This window comes from Branchiostoma belcheri, unplaced genomic scaffold (genome assembly GCF_001625305.1).
Source record: "Branchiostoma belcheri isolate BF01 breed outbred unplaced genomic scaffold, Haploidv18h27 scaffold15, whole genome shotgun sequence".
Taxonomy (NCBI): Eukaryota; Metazoa; Chordata; class Leptocardii; order Amphioxiformes; family Branchiostomatidae; genus Branchiostoma; species Branchiostoma belcheri.
The window spans coordinates 4034801-4049133 of NW_017802935.1; the positions used below are offsets into that span (position 1 = coordinate 4034801).

The 14333-nt window shown below is 41.1% G+C and overlaps 2 protein-coding genes across 2 annotated transcripts in view; both read left to right on the forward strand.

The window, feature by feature from the left end:
• The window catches only part of LOC109465419 (cell division cycle protein 27 homolog), a 15255-nt gene extending 10939 nt beyond the window's left edge, over positions 1-4316 (forward strand). The window contains exons 14-19 of the mRNA XM_019762680.1: positions 156-364; positions 1359-1476; positions 1699-1827; positions 1994-2068; positions 2317-2488; positions 3049-4316. Coding sequence (XP_019618239.1) covers positions 156-364; positions 1359-1476; positions 1699-1827; positions 1994-2068; positions 2317-2488; positions 3049-3194 — 849 coding nt within the window. The 3' untranslated portion in view covers positions 3195-4316. The remainder of the gene's footprint in view (positions 1-155; positions 365-1358; positions 1477-1698; positions 1828-1993; positions 2069-2316; positions 2489-3048) is intronic.
• A 3970-nt stretch (positions 4317-8286) lies between these two features.
• On the forward strand, positions 8287-12363 carry LOC109465439 (tyrosinase-like). Its single transcript, XM_019762710.1, is given in 7 exon segments — positions 8287-8853; positions 8856-9101; positions 9587-9675; positions 10131-10359; positions 10622-10775; positions 11129-11280; positions 11724-12363. Coding segments are annotated over 7 exon segments (1698 nt in total). The 5' UTR covers positions 8287-8309; the 3' UTR covers positions 12008-12363.
• The last annotated feature ends 1970 nt before the right edge of the window (positions 12364-14333 follow it).

Genomic DNA, 14333 nt, shown 5'->3' on the forward strand with positions numbered 1-14333 from the left:
GTCAATGTTCAGTGAAAAGGTCAAGAATCGTTAACCTTCTCCCTGCTGTCTAGCTCCATATCTGATACAAATTTGGTGCCAAATGGCTGCCCTAGCAGGCTGAAGGTTAAGCAGAGTGGTTAATGTTTTGTTTATTTGCCCCCCTCCCCCCTCAGTCCTGGTGTGCTGTGGGAAACTGTTTCTCCCTGCAGAGAGAACACGACACGGCCATCAAGTTTTTCCAGCGAGCCATCCAGGCGGAGCCCAACTTCGCGTACGCGTACACGCTGCTGGGACACGAGTACGTGCTGAACGAGGAGCTAGACAAGGCCATGTCGTGTTTCAGGAACGCCATCCGCACCGACCCCAGGCACTACAACGCATGGTGGGTTCAGGGCTTGAAATGGACCTATACCATTATTACGTCACAGTTTGTTTACCGCAATGAATGCCGGTCAATCGACGTTTATATTGTACAGGATTACGTAGCGCGGTGTGTGTTTGTGTAGCGTTAGCCTAATATAAGGCTTTTAATACAGTACTACTTTCGTCTAACGTCACCCATGCAGCATGTAATGCTGTGTCAACACGACTAGACGCAGCAAAAAATCAGACATACCTTACTTTGAAAACTTTGAAATGATCTTTATTCTTTAACTGACCGTTCTAGAAAGTTCTTTAGAACAGGTAAACAAACTGTGACGTAATAATGGTATAGGTCCATTAAAGGTGGTCCAATGACCACTGACCACTAGAATTTAGGCTGGGACAACTAAAAAGACACTTTGGGACATTTTTGGGACAATAGAAAAATAATTAACATCAGAATGTCAGCCCTACTTTTGTTTATCAGGCACACGTCCCAGCTTTTGGATCCAGAAAAGTCCCCCCGAATTTCCTGTCTACTTTGCAAGTTAAGTGTGCCTGGGAGTGAACATAAGCAAAATAAAGTTGACTTTAAGTTGAAGTCATACAATACCCAAGGCACTACACATGGTGGGTTAGTCTACTGTGATAAAGCACCAAGGAAACATAGCCATTCATGTTAAACTTAAATACTTGCCATATTCTCTACTGTGTGACCCATTTGTATTGTCCACGGTCCACCACTATTTTAAATTTACATTGAACTTGCAGGGCCCATTTCTGGTTCAACAGCCCTTGGGCCACACAGTTATGCAATCACTTCAGAAGTGCACTAATCCATACCCTTTCCCAAGTGCTAAGCAGTATGCACCATTTTTAAAGTCTTTCATTTGACTCAGCCTGGATTTACATGTAACTCATGACCTACTGAATGCAAGGCAAAAACTTGTCACTTGGCTGTTTCACTATGATATAAGACAATAATATAACAATGTTTGAATATGTGTGTTTAGGTATGGAGTTGGGATGATCTACTACAAGCAGGAGAAGTTTAGTCTGGCTGAGATCCACTTCAGGAAAGCCCTGGCCATCAACCCTTTCAGCTCTGTTCTACTCTGTCACATCGGAGTGGTGAGTTTTTACACTATATTCAGTTTTCACAGTACATCTTTCTGGAGTTTGCAGAATCTTTGAGGTTGTTGTTCAAACAACAGTATCATATATATCAACGCAGTGAAAATGCTGGCAACAGTTTGGGAGTGAAATGAGTTTGTGGCAGAAGAAAAAAAACAGGGCAAAGTAAGCGATACCACCAATTGTTCCAGATACACAGTGTATTTCCTGTTGTTCCAGGTGCAACATGCCCTTCAGAAGTCAGACAGTGCCCTACAGACCCTGAACAAGGCCATCACAGCAGACCCAAAGAACCCGCTCTGTAAATTCCACAAGGCTTCCATCCTATTTGCTACGGAAAGATACAAGGTACTACAGTGCATCATTCTTCTAGGTTACTCAACTTGCTAAAAGATTGTATGCTTTTTTTACAGGCACAGTGCACTTTGAGTCATAGTCAGTAATTTACTTTACATAGCAGTGTGTTACCAAGTGCCATATTTTGTAATATGTTGCTGTTCTGTGTCTATTTCAGGATGCATTGAAGGAGCTGGAAGAGTTGAAACAAATTGTACCCAAGGAATCCTTAGTATACTTCCTTATGGGCAAGGTAAGGCTCTGAAATCTTACAATATTGAGGAATATCCACTGAAATCTGATTTTCAGACATGGTAGCCACGTTTGTTTTTCACTGCCCTAGAATTTGTCACCTCTTAACTTTTTCATTTATACTGAGAAATAGGATTTTTGGTGGGGGTTGCAGTACTGAATATAGTCTCTAGGTGGCATCCCACAGCTAGACAACATATGCCACTGAATGAGATTTCTGAGCTAAAGGTTTTGTGAACCCACCCCCAGGTGTACAAGAAGTTAGGACAGACTCATCTTGCCCTGATGAATTTCTCCTGGGCGATGGACCTGGACCCTAAAGGTGCCAACAACCAGATAAAGGAGGCGATCGACAAGAGGTACCTGCCTGAAGACGACGACACGATGGACACAGAAGACGACATCACTGCAGACGATGCCGGTACGTTTGTGAGTGGGAACTTTGGGGGTCGGGAGGGGGGGGCGTAGTTTAGCCATATATTATTCATATACAGTATATCCGTCACTCCTATGGTTTGAAAACTGGACATGTCGTTACCAAGAACCTCCCAGTCTGTAAGATTGTGAAACACAACATTGTCTAAAAGATCAGTTGAAGTATGGTCTATTTTTTTAGTAGGAATAGTTGCATCTGTCAGTTGATATTACAGATTCATTGCCTCCTGAGTTTAACTCCTTGTTTTGCTCGTAGGCTGCTACTAATTTGCCTTGTCCACTTTTCCAGGGGAAGATTCAGTAACAATCATGGATGAGCAGTGAGAATAGAAACATCTGTCTATTTTCATTGCCTCCTGAGTTTAACTCCTTCTTTTGCTCGTAGGCTACTACTAATTTGGACTTTCCACTTTTCCAGGGGAAGATTCAGTAACGATCATGGATGGGCAGTAGGACTAGATGCATCTGTCAGAATTGTTGCCTCTTTGTAACTCTTTGTTTGGTTCGTAATCTACTGCTAATTTTGGACTTGCACACTTTTTCCAGGGGAAGATTCAGTAACAATCATGGATGAGCAGCCATTAGACCTTGACCTGCAGGGTGAGGGGAGTCCGGGGGAGGTGGACACGAGTAACGAGGCGGATGCGGAGGACGTCCAGCTCCACGCCATGGAGAGCGACGAGAGCTTGTAGTACACGCTGGCCACTGGCAGCCATTTTGTAACCAACGGACAACACGTTTTCGAAAAGCCTTTCTTTCTGAGAATTTGAGACATGTGTTTGAAAGCCTTTCTTTCTCAGCATCTTAAACATGTTTTGGAAAGTATCTCTGAGCATCTGAAACAGGTTTTTGAAAGCATCTCTTTCTGAGCATCTAAACATGTTTTTGAAACCTTTCTTTCTGAGCATCTAAACATGTTTTTGAAACCTTTCTTTCTGAGCATCTAAACATGTTTTTTGAAAGCCTTTCTTTCTCAGCATCTGAAACATGTGTTTGAAAGCATCTCTTAGCATTTAAAACTTGTTTTTGAAAGTATCTCTGAGCATCTGAAACATGTTTTTGAAAGCCTTTCTTTCTCAGCATCTGAAACATGTTTTTGAAAGCATTTCTTTCTCAGCATCTGAAACATGTTTTTGAAAGCCTTTCTTTCTCAGCATCTGAAACATGTTTTTGAAAGCATTTCTTTCTGAGCATCTGAAACATGTTTTTGAAAGCTTTCTCTCTGAGCATAGAACAACCTTGTCTTGTTCATAAGTCAACTAAATGAATGATTTTTGGAGGTGGTAACCATACCTGGGGCTCTTTCAGAGAAATAGAGACAATTTTACTCTAGAAAAAGTTGGCAGAAAGTAGCTTTTGACATGAGATGGCATGCAGCTTACAAGTTTGATTATTCCATAATCTTTTTTCCTGTATTTTTTTAAGCAAAGGCAAAGTGAAAATGCAGTTGAGCCACACCCACCTACTATATATTCTGAATTTCTGATATTTAATAATTCCAGTAGTAAAAATCTGAAGCAGTACTTTTTGTTGTTCCTCACATTACAACATGCACTTGTGCCTAGGACAGTAAGTGATATGGCCACCCAAATAGTTCATAGATTTTAGTATTTCACGAATAATCAAAAGCTCAAACAAAACAAAAGAAAACAAACAACCATTTCCAAGTGTGTGTTACTCTAAATTCAATTTAAGTTCATGTCACCTAAATTTTGTAGCCTGGTATAAAAAGAGTTGATTGTTGGAACCAAAGTAGCAATACAAAGGAGTTGCCAGTGCCTGTTCGTGAAGAAATGAACATGAAAAATTACAACTTCACACAATTTTTTGATGATTTACATACACAGCTCATAATGTAGGACGTGTGCCTTTCCATATACATACTGCTTTGTTTATATAGTTTTGAATGTAGACACAAGTGAACTTACTGTTCTTGTACAAGATTCTAGACTCTTTTCTTGATATGTTTTCTTCCTACATAAGATACAACCATAGCAGTTTTAAGTATTGAATTGTCTGGAACTTAAACAAATAATAAGACAGTTATCAAATCTCCATATGGATGTTTAAATGCTTCAGAACTACATTTTGTAATCATATTAAGTAAGTATACATTGCGTGATGTAATGAATATATACATGACTATGTATGAAGAGACACGGGTGCCAACTTTGTAGTGACTACATAAGTCTGAGTTTTGTGTAGAATTCTGTATCATATGGGTAGAAGTTGTCGTGTACCAAGTATCTGGTGACCACCAGTCAGTTTTTTGAAAGATACCCTGATTTTTGCCTCACTGATGTTTTTGGCAATGCCTTCGGGTTGAAGCCACATATGTCTGTCTACATTCACTGAAGTTGGTGCCTGTACCATAGACCATGTTGGTAGCACACATGCCTTATGGTAAGAGAACAATGGCCAAACTGTTTAGCAGCTTGTTTTTTTTAGTCTCAAATATACATTATTAGATTACCACAAAGTTCACTGTCATTGAATACATCACTTGTGGGAAATATCACCTGTGGATGTTATACTACTATGTTTTTTCCTGTAGTGAATTCTTTACATTTGCAACTTTTAATCATGTTGGCTTGATTCTGAACACTTTCCATAAATGTGGTGACATCATGAAATCCCGTGCACATTTTCTTAGATGTGCACAGAATATGATGATGTCATGGGTCAACAGCCAGAATTGAAATGTTTTGATAGGAAATGCTCTTTTTGAAAAGGATCAACACTTCTGTATAGAACAAATTTCTTTACTTAAAAGTCCCCAGAATTTTTTTTCTATTTCCTAAAGGTTTTCTGCACTGAACAAATTCCTTTACTTGAAAGTCCCCAGAAATTTTTCTTCTATTTTCTAAACGTTGCTCACCATTATTAGGTCAACAATAAATGATGTCATTGTGAAGTTAACATTTTATTTTTAGATTTCTGCCTGAGTCAATTATTACTCATTTTGTAAAGGCTAAAATTAATGTACATACATTACGATCAACATGTTGTACAGAGAACCATATGTGCTTAACATGTATAACAGGGACATAATAATATAAAAGTATTTGATATGTCATATCTCTAATATTTTACAATTCAAACATTATTACAGAAAGCAGATGAAGATTGGGCATTGAATTACACTTTTTGTATTTTATGCAACAATTAAGCAATCTGACAATGACTAATATGTCAAAAATTCATGGTGGCATTTTCTGTTGGAAAATGTGGGTATAATATATGTACGTGTGAAGTGTTAAATTCATTCTTAGTTCGTAATGATGTATTTTTCTTTTGTAACCTCTGTGTTGTGTAGTAAAATGTATAACGAAAAGTAAAAAGTAAGAAGCATTTAATGAAGAAGAAACTTGATTATTGGAGAAGCCTCTGATCTTATAGAAGTTTTCCCAGGGTTCATTGTGTGCCAAGTTGTTGGAAGTTTTTTCTTGCCAACCATCCGGCTTTCTTTCCTATGTTATTTATAATTATTATCTCAGAAATAAAAGACATAATACAGAACCATTTTGTACTAGTATATACTGTGTTGCATATGGCATACGGTATAGTACATAATGTGTGTGTGTGTGTCTGTGTGTGTTTGTGTGTCTGTGTGTGTGTCTGTGTGTGTGTGTGTGTGTGTGTGAAATTATAAGTAAAGAAGGATATAATGTTGAGATATTGGTATGGAGTGCTTGCAAGCTTTGATAGCCAAGTGTTTTGAATGTCCTGTCCGATCAGGTTTGTTAAACCCCCTTTAATAGCCTCACAGACAAGCATTTGAACTTTTAGAAAGCAATCTCTAGTAATACCCAATCCTTTGTGATATTACCTAATCAAGGACAACTTCTAATGCTCTTATTTCAGTTGGCTCCATCACCACTCTAGATCGGTTTGGGGCAATTTCTTCTTTCGCGAATTTGCCAGGGAGTTCATCCGACTATGCGAGTTCAATTCTACCAAGCAAATTGAATTCTCATAGTCGCTTAACTCCCTGGCAAATTATTCTACCTTGTTGGCAAGTTGCTAATTTTTTTCCTAGCCCGCAGCGGAGTCTGGTGGAGACTATATTCGTGAAAGGGCCCAAGAGAGTCTGATTTGACCAGACTAGACTATACCCGTAGCCTCTACCAGGCTTCGGGGACGGCTGGAAAGCTACCGAGCGGCAAACTATTATCTCCACGGACAAACTACCTTGGCATGGCTATCTCTCTATTTGACCGATTTCTACTCTTTCCAGCCGTCTCCCGAAGCCTGATATATATATATATATATATATAGAGAGAGAGAGAGGCTATATATACCCGAGCCGTAGAAAGGCCTGTTGGGGGCTAACTAGACTATACCCGAGCCGTGTGACAGTCATATGACAGGCCTCGGGGCGTGCTATTGTCTAAATGCAGCAGGGCGAAGCACGGGAATGTTTCTCAAATATACAGAGGGACTCCTGCATACACAAATACCGTCTTAAGTTGTTTTAGCCTTGTGTATTGGTACTTGTACTTGCAATAGTTCAACAGTCAGTTATCTCAAAAGTCTGAAAAAAAGTTGGTTGTTCGTACCTGATTGAACCCGGAGAAAAGTTGAAAACGCAATTCAAACAAATATTTTCTTCAGTTGAAGGTACTCTCCAAGCAGAGGTTTGGGTTTTGGGTTATTTTTGGCGTGCTTTTATGCTTATTTATCGGGGTTTCTTTTTTTGCATTGGAATCTTTTTTTTTCACCCAACCAAATATACATCTACAGCATACAACATGTACAATACTGTCAACGTTTTGCGCTGAGGAAGGGTATAGGGTCTTGCCAGGGGTATACCCCCGTGATACAAGTGGTACTGATCTCTTAACACCCTCCGAGTTTTAGACAATTGAGAAGAGTCATATGACATCCACGTGTTGCCTCGGGCTATGTAGTAAAACTGGTCTAGGGTCCCGCTTACGTAAACTGCGTAATGATTGTACAACTTCAGTCTCTGTTTAGGCCACACCAATTTAATTTGTTGGTTCTCGGATTTTTTCAGAAAAAATATGAAGCGACAGGGCGAAAAAAAAATAAAAATAAAAACAGGTCTAGGCATCCTATTATAGCCCCAAATGCTACAATATGAGCCATGAAGTAAAAAAAAAAAGGCTGGGTTAAAATTTAAAGTATAAATTTTGAACTTTAATCAAACCACTGCATTGATAGATGGAAAAAACTGTAACAACTAGGAAGAAAAGGAATTTACCTCAACTGTTGGGGCAAAATATGAGCATTTTTAGTTGTATTCAGAACCAGAATCTTTTTTTTTTTGCAAATCAGAAAAAAATGAAGAGGCGAATCCGAGAACCAACAAATTAAATTGGTGTAGCCTTAGGGTAACTCAAAATTTGATGTATATCTGACGACCCCGTTCATGATTGATTGAGGCCGCTACTGTGTAACAATACAACAGACTGCCCTTCTCCCATGCAGAACTAAACCCACGGCTATACGCTAGCCTTGGGAAATCCAAAGCTGACTTTGACGTTTTCAGTAGTCTGAATACTGTCTGATAATTACTCTGTTTGTTCTTCGGCGAAGTCCAACTCAGCTGAGCAAAATTACGGGTTAAACCAAGGATGTTCTACTTGGTTAAATCTTATTGTTTGTCCATTTTATACATTTACTAGTGTTATCGTTTGCTAAAGTAAAACTTTAACATCACCTGTTTTATACAGAGGTTCTAGATGGCAACTATTTGGACACTATTATTGTAACAACACCCATTGAAGATAATAGACTCTCCCTGAGTTCTTTTTTCCCCGCCCCCCTGTTTAATTGAAAGTCACATGGGAACCGTATTGATTACTGGTGTTTCTGTCTGTGAAAAGGTTATCCTGAAGATGATTCTCGTGGTTTTCTGCTCGCTCCTTCTCGGGACATGTCACGGGCAGTTCCCCCGAGCCTGTACGGACGACCTCAGCCTCTCCACCGGCAGGTGTTGCCCGCTGTGGCCGGCGGCAGACGGGACAGGGTCGCCTTGCGGGGAGGCTGTGGGCCGCGGCACCTGCCGTCAGATTCAGCCGGACGACTCTCCCCACAGCCCCAGCTACCCCTACGTGGGGGCGGACGACCGGGAACGATGGCCGACTGTGTACTGGAACTGGACTTGTGAATGTCGAGACAACTTTTACGGCGTCGACTGTAGTGAGTGTAAGTACGGCTTTGTAGGGCCCAACTGTACCGAACGAAAGGTTTTAATCCGTCGGAACATCTACGACCTATCGTGGTGGGAGAGAACCCGATTTCTGCGGGCGCTAGACGAGAGCAAAACCACCGTGAGCGAGCGTTGGGTCATCCCCGTGACGCCCTACGTCGACGTCCTCACAAACGGACCAAACCGGCCTTCGCAAACGTCACGACGTACGACGTCTTAGCCTGGATGCACTACTACGTCTCAAGGAACGTTCTCCTTCCCGAGGGAGGGGTGTTTAAGAACGTAGACTTCGCGCACGAGGGCCCGGGCTTCTTACCGTGGCACCGCGTCTTCTTACTGCTGTGGGAGCGGGAACTGGCGAGGTTCGTGGGAGACGAGGATTTTACCGTCCCGTACTGGGACTGGCGAGACTTGGACGAGTGTGGTGAGTTACAAATCTTATTATGTGTGTAAATTTTCCCAAGGAACAGAGCAGGTACGGCCTGGGAAAAATATTTATGTAATTTTAGTGGAGTCGACAATTCTTGTACAGCCCTTATACCGCGAGCGCACTTTATTTATGCAGTGGTCAACAGACAAATTTAACTTGGAGAAACACTTTTGTCTGTCCGACTAGAAAATTGTTCTGATAAAAGCTGTAATTGAGTGAGGTTTGAGAAGATAAGTTTCCATAACAATGAGAAGACACAACTCAATGCCACACTTTTACTGTTGTCGTGTCGACATAAGAAATGCTTCTGTAAGAAATTGTTTCTGAGTTTCTGAATGACTGATTACCAGGTACTAAATTTTAGGTAACAATATGGATTGCAATTCTCCGTCACCCCAGTACTGAAACGTTCTTAGCGGAATAATTGAGTACTGCAGCGCTGACGTTATAGGTATTAATTGTGTTGCCCTGTTGTATAGGTGACGTCTGCACAGATGACTTCCTGGGGGCCACACCTCAGAGCTTCAGCGGAATCCTCAGTAACGGGTCCGTGTTCTCAGACTGGCAGGTATGATAATATTTACTAGTACTGACACGATGTACAAATCTTCATCATTGATTAGATTACTATACATTGGTGCTTGCTCATGAAGCTGTGCTTTTCAACTTCAAACCTATGTCTTCCACCAAGTCATTTTTTCATAATTCACGTTTGAAGCGCAAGCATAATTGTGGAAATTAAATATCTTCAACTTTGACTGTTACAATACAAAAATACTCGCTCGCCATTTCTCTTGTTTCTTTTATTTGCTTGCTGTGTGTTTTGCTCTACGATGCCATACGATGCGTGACAGAAAGATCGCGACACACACATACTTGGCTTATCATGCCTTAGATATCTGTTACTTTTTAGATGGCTAAATAACTCAGGGACCTAAAACTAGAACAGGTGCGTTTTTGTGTACCCTGTCAGCCACCCCACCTCCCTTCCATGTTAACATTGACACGTGCACGACCCCCCAGGTCATCTGTACGCGGGATGACGAGTATGACGAACTCCGGACGGTTTGTGACGGCAGTCCGGAAGGACCGCTTCTCCGGAATCCCGGGACCGTTCCGGACTACTCGACCCTTCCGAGCTTCGAGGACGTCCGGGCCGTCTTGGAGCTGGATCAGTACGAACCGCCCCCTTACGACAGGACGGCGAACTTCAGCTTCAGAAACACACTGGAGGGATTCGCTTCACCGGATGGTTTGTGTACCTCCACTATTGGGGATTTTGTTTTGGGACTGTTAATTTGTATGTTTGTATGTTTATTTGTTTGTTAGTTTGGTTGATTGTCGGTTATATCGGTAGAATTTTGGGCATTTACTCACATTTTCTAATTAAGAAAACTTTTTTGGCAACATAAAACGTCAAAGTTCACTTCCTGCCATTCTGGACTACATCACTGTCGCTATACTGTACTACTAGTATAGTATATTTTACCGTGTATTCCTGGCGACTTCTGTAGGTATTGCAAGTAACCGGAGCTACCTGCACAACACTGTCCACCGCTTCATGAACGGGACTCTCAGCTCGGTCGGGTCTTCAGCGAACGACCCACTCTTCATCATCCACCACGCCTACGTGGACAGTCTCTACGAGATCTGGCTCCGGAAATTCAGGTACGGCCTTCGGGCACAGGGATAGACTTGTGTTTCTTATATCTATCCCTGAGTAGTACCCATTTCTTGACGTTATATATACTGCACATTGTTTGACAATGATGATCTGAAATATATAGTCGTTCTTACTCTTTCAGTGAAGTTTGTCATATGTGGTATTTTTATGCCTCCAAAAAAGAACTCCAATCCATAATCAGTAATATATACGTTAACACACTAGATACATCTAGGGACTAGACATTTCTAACTATCTGCATATATGTGCACGTGTGTCACAATTTGCCTTCAGTCAAGTAATTTTAAATACAATGTTATAAATCCATGATTACTTGTTCCACAATTGTGTTCCACAGACCGAACGTGAGCGCTCTGACCGCTGAAAACGCGCCCATAGGTCACAACAGAGGGTCGTACATGGTGCCGTTCCTCCCCCTTCACACTCCCAAAGACTTCTTCACACTCGCCACGGACTTCGGATATGACTACGACTACCTCATTCAGACAGGTGAGTACACAGTTTACCTGTATACTCATTGTCTACTAGACGTCTCTTCCAGAAAAGTTCCTCGGCGGCAAAACCGTCCCTCCGCGGCATAACTCGCGTCGCTCCCCGAAAAAAAGTTACCGCCGCCGCATCAGAAGTCTGCGTATATTGTCTTTAAAGGCATCTAATGCAATTTCTGTGCAGCATTCGCAAAACTAAATGTTCTGGTCATTTTTATAATGTAGTAAGTTGAATTAACCCTATCCCATACAACATACTGATATCTCAGTTACTAGTGTGAGGCAAAATGTAATGTCGCTGACGGAAAACAGTTTGAGTCTGAGTTGCTTGTTTTGTATCGTAGACTGGTTCTAGCTATTTATGGGTGGTACCTAAAAATAAAGAGACGCCTCACGTAGTTTGTAGCCTAATGTTTGACGTCTTTGATTTTCACACTGATGCAGAACTGGCCTGGTGGGAGAGCCTGGGGTTCCTGCAGTTCTACGGCGTGCTGGTAGGGGGCATGATGATAGCGGGGCTGTTGCTGGTCGTGACCGTGGTAACCGGCAGGCGGTACTGCTGCCCGGCCCCGCGGCAGATCTACCGGCCCAAGATCCGCCGGATCGTCCGGGTGCATTCTGAGTCCGACCCGACCGACACCACGGAGTCCAGCGTCGAGGAGACCGAAACAACTCCGCTTATCAACAAACAGGAGCAGCAGCCAAAATATGCTGTGGTTTACTTGTAAATAACACATACTATGAATTTTACTTTTCCACTACGGACAGCATGTATGTATTTTGTTTCACTGGGAACATTAATATGTATTTTGTTTGTTACAAAAATCTTCTCTTTTGACTATTTTTACGAAACAACTTCTTAAACGAATTGTGTCAATCAGTGATGTAAGTGGGGTTGCTCCAAAAGGGGCTACATCCTCTTGTTTTACCTTCTCGTAAAATACTGGTTTTTATTTTTTATTGAAAAGTACAAAGATGGAATTTGTGGTGTCGTGTGGATATGATAAGATAGAACTATTTCTAAAAGCATCAGATTGAAATCAAATGATTTTTATACAACAAAATGTTAATAAAAGCTCAATAAACTTAATATTAATAACTGTGATGATATGATATGATATGATAAAGACACTGACCAGCAGCAGAATCTTCCAGATTTCCAACTATGTTTATTTATTTATTTAATTTTATTTTCCGTCATTTTTTATACAGGGAAGCCCATTAAGTGATTGCACTTATTTTCAATGGGGCCCTGTTTTACACAACAGTCACATACAAACAGTAAAATTGGGATACAATAAATAACTAGAAAGGCCGACATTTGCTTGGGAGCAAATACAGCATATTTCAGTCCATCTCCCTCCCACGCAAAAGTGGACTATTCCAAACTTACCCCAGTGCAAAACTGGCAAAGGTTCTCAAATTAATGAAGCTACGTAATTGAGAACAAAGATGCTAGAACAAGCACATTGAATCTCGAAAGCTTTACTAATCTTATTACAGGTATGCAAATACTAACAATGATGAGACTTGATACATTTTGAAGGTCTTAGGCACATAAAATTGAATGTGTGGGTCATTACGCACGACTTATGTGCAATGTGACCCCAGGTAACCCCAATGGAACACATGTTCCATGGCCAACGGCAGATGGAACAGGCCATTCTTTAGATAGAATGTGGAACGGGTGCAGCACTTTTGGCCCTTTTTTGGCCTGAAATAGCCATTAAAGTCCCCCAAATGAGTCATTTGGAAGTGGTGTATGCCAAATATGTGACAGCTATTCTGTAGACACACGTTCAAGGTACCCTTATACCGAATTTCAGATCATTTGGTTGTAAAACCAGGGCTCAGGATCCAAAAATCCATTTTTTGGCGAAAAATGTCCCAAAAAACCTTCATAAAAATTTTTCAAAGGCATGTATCAAAAAAATGAAAACAAAAACGCCTGGGGGTATTGGCCCACTCTACCTCCATGCCAAATTTCAAGTCATTTGGCTGAATGATGGCGGAGTTGAATCACTTTGACTGTTTGGCAGGAGAAGGAGGAGGAGAAGGAGGAGACGGAGGAGAAGAAACATGAGAGAACACAATATATTTCATCCATACCATGGTATGGACTGAAATATAATAAGGTTTAACCAAGTAGAACGTCCTTGGTTTAACCCGTAATTTTGCTCAGCTGAGTTGGACTTTGCCGAAGAACAGAGTAATTATCAGACAGTCTTCAGACTACTGAAAACGTCAAAGTTACCCTTGGATTTCCCAAAATTTCCCAACAGAGAAGAAAAAGCACGCAAACTTGTCTGGCGCAGGACATTTCGAGTGCAGAAAAAGCATTTCGAGCCCTGGTCTTTAAAACCTAACGCTTCAGTGACTCGGAAAAACCAAGCCTTGTGTGTCTTCGCGTGCCTACAGCATGGTTCACTGAACTATAACTAGTTTTTGGAAATATGCACGAAGTTAAGTCAGACATGTCTATCTCGAATACTTTATACCTGGATGTACAAACTACAACGAACTGTCGATTTGAGACGAAATACAAAAGCTCTATTTAACAACATTAACAAGTCAACGCCTTTCAACTATTCACTGGTTAATTATCTCTGGAGCTGAAGTAATACCAGTTGTTTGAGTTACACAATTAGCAAGGACGTCCAAGAACTAGCATGATCACTTATAAAACGGATATTAAACATCTTACCAAGTACTCTTACCAAGTACGATTCCGACACACGGATTATGGCAAGAAATAGACCTAAAGTAGAAAGCCAGACGATTTTCTGTCTTTCCTCTGATACTAGTAGCTGAATATCTCCTAGAATCAGTGCTTTGTGTGTAGTAAACAATTGGCGCCAAGCAATGTCGGATACCGTTGGACTGGTAGTATTAGTTCTAGCGGATTAGCCTACTAATTTAGTCCTCGGCATATATTTGGCGTGTTTTTAGCTGTTTTTATCGGGGTTTCATTTTGTACTGGTATCTTTTTTAAGCCAACCTTTGAGTGGTAAATGCCTGGAGAATAGATACTGTCCGGCCAATTTGATACTGTCT